Source organism: Carlito syrichta, unplaced genomic scaffold (assembly GCF_000164805.1).
Source record: "Carlito syrichta isolate Samal-C Ts95f unplaced genomic scaffold, Tarsius_syrichta-2.0.1 Scaffold315782, whole genome shotgun sequence".
Classification (NCBI taxonomy): domain Eukaryota; kingdom Metazoa; phylum Chordata; class Mammalia; order Primates; family Tarsiidae; genus Carlito; species Carlito syrichta.
This window is the reverse complement of record NW_007259878.1, coordinates 203642-209840: the sequence shown is the minus strand read 5'-3', so window position 1 is coordinate 209840 and position 6199 is coordinate 203642. Positions and strand designations below refer to the sequence as shown.

Here is a 6199-nt window from a genome sequence, read left to right as displayed (position 1 = left end):
CAGCCACTGCACTCCAGTCTGGGCGACAGAGTGAGACTCCAACTCAAAAAAAAAAAAGTTCGGTACACATACATGATGAAATATTATGCTGCCATAAAGGACAAACATACGAACTTTGCAGCAACTTGGATGGATTTAGAGTCTATAATACTCAGTGATCTATCACAGAAACAAAAAACAGAGTACCATAAGTTCTCACTCATAAGCGGACCCTGCAATTTACCATAATACTATAAAAAAAGGATTAGCAACAGCGGGATACTGCCGGGGTGGGGGGAGGGGAACACAACATCAATAAGGGTACCTGATCTCAAACCAGGCAAAATGGGGAACAAAGGAGGCCCAAACTTTACCTGTATGATGATGACTTACATACCTAATCCTGAATTGTACTCAACATCTTACTACACACACACACACACACACACACACATACACACACACACACACACACACACACACACACTTTCTTTTAGACTATTTAAATTACCTAATTTATAAGTGGGTGTATTCTGAGAGATACTTCATAAATCAGTTGTTTGGGATTCATAATGAATTTTCCATTAAAAACAATATTACAAATAATGATTAGCTTTGTAAGATAGCCCATAAAGTAAATACTATTCTGTACATCTGCAATGGGTCGCATACATACTGGGATAAGTAAAACAAAACAAAATAAGAAAATAATTTTTGAGCTGGTGTCTCACTCTGTCGCCTAGGCTGGAGTGCAGTGGCATGCTCATGGCCACCCCAGCCTCCCAAAGTGCTAGGATTACAGGTTGAGCCACCAAGACCAGCCAAGAAAATAATATTTCTAAGAACACCATTAATTCTGGCAACAGATGAAAATATTTTATACAGACAAAATAAGAAACAGGTAAAACAATTTACAGTTAATTCTGAAGTATATTTCAGGGAACTTCAAAGGTTTTAAAGACTGATGTCAGTAGTTTTAGTTATTTCCAATTTCACTTTGAAGTGTGTAAATTTTTTGCTCTACAGTTGTTTTAACTATTATACTAGGGGTAAAACTTGAAAATAATGAGAAAAATTGAGATGAAAAGAAGAGAAAAAAACATTGGTTTTCTTGGACTTAAAAGAACTGAAACTAAGAAGAAAGAACATTAAATTATATGTGTTTAAGTGGTGAGAGGTAAGAAGGAGAGGAAGAAGGAAGTTCCAGGGGTGGATTTCTTGACAAAAGTCAAGAAAATAAACACTATTCCTTGAATAATTACTAGATTGAAGTCATTCACCAAAAGATGTCTGTTGGGTAATAAGAACAGTCAAATTTCAAGGAGTAGAGAAGTATTAATAGTATCAGGATGCTTACAGAGAGGAGAAACTAAACACAAGTGCTGATTACTATGTAAGATATACTCAAAGTTAGTTTGTATCATAAAAAGGACCACTAATTTGCATTAAGAAAAATCACTTACTGTATTTGGTTTTAGAATATAAGACCCTAAATCATAGGCATCATGGCTCTCTTGATTAATTTTATGGTATCGAATGTATTGGCCAAGATATTAAGGCAGTTTAAAAAATAAAATCTAAAATTTGGTACTCATTTTACCTAAAACTACGATTTAGTATATCAGTTTAGTAAATATACTGCCAATGACTCTTCACAAACAACATTTTGTGGTATTTCACAGATCTAGCCTCAGAAAAGAAGAGATGACAAGTGAGCAAATTAGAAAGGAAGGGTTTCTTTTTTTTCTTGAGTCGGAGTCTCACTCTGTTGCCCAAGCTGAAGTAGTCACATGTTCACAGCCACTATAGCCTCGACCTCCTGAGCTCAGGTGATTCTTTCACCTCAGCTTCCTTAGTAACTGGAACTACAGGTGCACACCACCATGCCCAGTTAATTTTTTTAAAAAACGTATTGTAGAGGCGATATCTCACCAAGTTGTCGAGATTGGTCTCAAACCCCTGGGCTCAGGCAATTCTCTCACCTCTCTAATCCCCAAAGTGCTAGGATCACAGGTGTAAGCACTGTGCCCATCTGGGTTTCTTAAGAGCTGAAGAAAACTCCTTAAACTCTGTTTTAAAATATTAGCAGGTTAAATATTTTAAGTTACTATTTTATAGGAAAATGCATTTGCCTAAGATATTTAAGGGCTACAGGTCTATAAAAATACATTATAAAAGAAAGACCTGAAGGACTGTTAAGAATTCTAGCTATATTTAACATTAACATTAGCTTCAGGTTTTGTTTTGGTTTTTTTTGAGTTGGAGTCTCACTCTGTTGCCCAGACTGGAGTGCAGTGGCTGCTCCCGGCCACTGCAGCCTCGACCTGCTGGACTCCGGGGATCCTTCCGCCTCAGCCTTCCAAGTAGCTGGAACTACAGGCACGCGCTACAATGCCCAGCTAATTTTTTTATTTTACTGTAGAGATGTGGTTTCGCCAAGTTGCCCAGGCGGTTCTCAAACCCGCGGGCTCAGGCAATTCACTCACCTCAGCCTCCCAAAGCACGGGATTACAGGCTGAGCCACCAAGTCCGACTAGCCTCAGTTTTGATGAGCAAAAAAAAAGGAGGGGGAAAAACACTGCTTCACTGCAAGAGACATAGCAGTTCATATGAAATACAGTATAATTTCATAATTTTTTTCCCTGAAAAATTACAATCAATGGAAATATGAAGTCATTTTGGATTTAGACCAAATGTAATAGCGCTGAACACATATAATCATTTAAATATCATTATAAAGTGCCACCCTTCCTTCATAAGTAAACAATTTTAAAATAATTAATAAAACAACAAAAATCAGCCCCACCAACACTCAATGGAACTCACCTAGATTATCTCTCAAGGCACTAGCTTCCTCGTGGTTTTTGTAATTATAATTTGGCACCAGTTTAAGTCTCATGCGGGAATAGTTTTCAACATTAGCTAGTTTCCAATGAATTGGATTCTGTTTCCTAAGAATATTCATAAGCAAACAAATAAAATGATTAAGCTTAAAGTTACAAGATTGGTTGACTAAAACAGTGTAAGAAACTATCGAGTACTTTACATCTCTTTATCACTCTTTTATTAAAATGTTCATATTTATTATCTCATTTGATCCAAACAACTCTGAAAGAGCCAAAGTGAGTCTGCATAGCTGCCATTTCTACATGAGGAATCTAAGACAGACTAAACTGTGTGCCCAAGATGTCATGAGGTTTACAGGTAGCAGAAATATGGCCTGAACTTTATTTTTTCACTGTTAAATGGAAGTTTTGAACTAGCTATACACTTAGTTTATATTTCCAATATAGTTTTCAAAATAAAAAGATAATTTTTACCACAAATTATGATAATATATTACAAATAGATCAAAGATCTAAATATAAGAGCTAAAACTGTATTTCTAGAAGAAAAGATAGAAATAAACCTTCATGACCTTGGACATGGAAATGGTTTCTTAGATATGACACCAAAAACACACACAGCAAAAGAAAAAAAATAGATATACTGAACTTCATCAAATTAAAAACTTTTGTTCATCAAAGGCCACTATCAAGAAAGTGAAAAAACAACCGACATATTTCCAAATGATATATCTGATAAGGGTGTGTTATTGAGATTATATATATATTTTAAATTTTATAACTCAACAAAAAGTCAACAACCAATTTAAAAAGGCAAAGGACTTCAGTAGACATCTCTCCAAAAAAGATGTACAAATGGCCAAGAAGAACATTAAAAGATGCTTGACAGGCCGGGCGCAATGGCTCAAGCCTTTAAACCCAGCACTTTGAGAGGCCGAGGTGAGAGGATTGCCTAAACTCAGTGGTTCGAGACCACCCGGGTCAACTTGGTGAGACCTCATCTCTACAATAAATAAAAAAATAAGCCAGGTGTGGTAGTGCACACCTGTAGTTCCAGCTGCATGGAAGGCTGAGGTGGAAGGATCGCCTGAGCCCAGCAGGTCAAGGCTGTGGTGGCCACGAGTATGCCACTGCACTTCAGCCAGGATGACAGAGTGAGACTCCAACTCAAAAAAAAAAAAAAAAAAAAAAATACAGATGCTTGACATTATTAGTTATGAGGAAATGGAAAACAAAATCATAAGATATTTTATACTCACTGGGAAGGCCATAATAAAAAAATCAGGAAATGACAAGAATTGGTAAGAAGGTAGAGAAATTGGAACCCTCATGTACTGCAGATAAGAACATAAAATTAAGTAGCTGCTATGGAAAAGTTTGTGATTACTCAGTAAATTAAACATAGAATTATCATATGATCCAGCAATTCTACTCATAGTACATACTCAAGAGAATTAAAAACAAGTATTCAAACACTTGTATACAAATATTCACAGCAGCAATAATTCACAATAGACAAAAAGTGAAAAACAACCCAAATGTCCATTAACTGATGAATGGATAAACAAAATATTGTGTATCTATACAACAGAATATTATTCAGTCATAAAAAGGAATAAACTACTAATACATTTTACAACATAATGAAGACATTATGCTAAGTGAAAGAAGATAGACACAAAAGACCATGTGATGTATGATTCCATTTATATGAAATAACCAAAAAAGGCAAATCACTGAGACAGAAGGCAAATCGGTGGTTGCCATGGACTGGGGAAGAAGATAATGAGGAATTACTATTTAATAGTGCAGGGTTTCCTTCCGGGATGATAAAAACATTATGAAGCTAGTGGTGATGACTGTATAACATTATGAACGTACTTAATGCAACTGAATTGTACATTCAAAAATAGAGTGGTAAATTGTATGTGTATTTCGCCATTTAAAAAGGAGCAAAACAGAAGTGACTAAATTATGAAATATTCAAACACGTAGCATCATTAACCCTAGCTCAAATAGGTGGTATCAGAAAGACAGAAGTAGGCCAGGCTTGGTGGCTCAGCCTGTAATCCCAGCACTTTGGGAGGCCGAGGCGAGTAGATTGCCTGAGCCAGCAGTTTTGAGACCCACCCAGGCAACTTGGCCAGACCTCATCTCTACAATAAATAAAAAATTAGCTGGGCGTGGTAGCTGGCATCTGTAGTTGTGGCTACTTGAAAGGTTGAGGTGGAAAGATCACCTGAGCCCAGCAGGTCGAGACTGCGGTGGCCAGGAGCGTGCCACTGCACTCCAGTCTAGGCGACAGAGTGAGACACTAACTCAAAAAAAGAAAGACAGAGGCTAACTGGTTCAACACTGACTAAGAGTCTAAAAGTCCAGTAAACATTGTATCACAGGGTAAAAGGAAGGGAAATAACTGCATGATGAAAACATATACACAAAAATCTCTAATCATTCCAGACCTATAATTCACAAAAGACAACAAAATTAATTAAAAGCACTGTTTTGTAAGCTAAACATTTAAAAAACTGGAAGGAAGAGGGTATTTGCTCAAAAAGTTCCAGACCAGAGTTCTAAAGAAAAAAGAGCAATTAATAAATTATATTCTCCTACCTTTCAGCCCAAGGTCCCCTTTCACTTGTAAGATAGAGTTGTATTGCCTTCCAGCCTCTAAGAGTGGCTAACTGTTGACTGCTAAGTTGTTTAAGCATATTATTATATCTCAGATTCTCTTGGCGTGCTTTTCGATTAAATGGCTCCACAAAAAACTCCTGAAAGAAACAGTAATAAATAAGAGTATTGAATAATACATTTACAGGTATTTTACATTTTAATGCCATGATTTTAAAATCTGACCAATAAGATCATGCAGTATGAGAAAGAAGCTGGCAACCAACAGGCTTTTCTTATTCCATTAGAATAATTTTGATTAAGCATAATATAATTCTACCTATAATCCATATAATATATATTTATGTATTTATTTTTATTTATTTATTTTTTTGAGTTGGAGTCTCACACTGTCACCCAGACTGGAGTGCAGTGGCTGCTCCTGGCCACTGCAGCCTCGACCTGCTGGGCTCCGGCGATCCTTCCGCCTCAGCCTTCCAAGTAGCTGGAACTACAGGCACACCCTACCATGCCCGGCTAATTTTTTGATTTATTGTAGAGATGAAGTCTCGCCAAGTTGCCCAGGCGGGTCTCGGACCTGCGGGCTCAGGCCATCCACTCACCTCAGCCTCACAAAGTGCTGGAATTACAGGCTGAGCCACCATGCCTGGCCCACTTATATTTTTTAACACTTAAAAAAAAATAGCTGAGCCGGGCTCAGTGGCTCAGCCTGTAATCCCGCGCCTTTGGGAGGCTGAGGTGAA

At 37.2% G+C, this 6199-nt stretch overlaps 1 protein-coding gene across 1 annotated transcript in view; it reads right to left on the bottom strand.

Moving 5' to 3' along the window:
• Positions 1–6199, bottom strand: part of NBEAL1 (neurobeachin like 1) — a 211707-nt gene that overhangs the window by 72598 nt on the left and 132910 nt on the right. The window contains exons 34-35 of the mRNA XM_008073238.2: positions 5439–5596; positions 2806–2930 (exon numbers count right to left, since the gene is read on the bottom strand). Coding sequence (XP_008071429.2) covers positions 2806–2930; positions 5439–5596 — 283 coding nt within the window. The remainder of the gene's footprint in view (positions 1–2805; positions 2931–5438; positions 5597–6199) is intronic.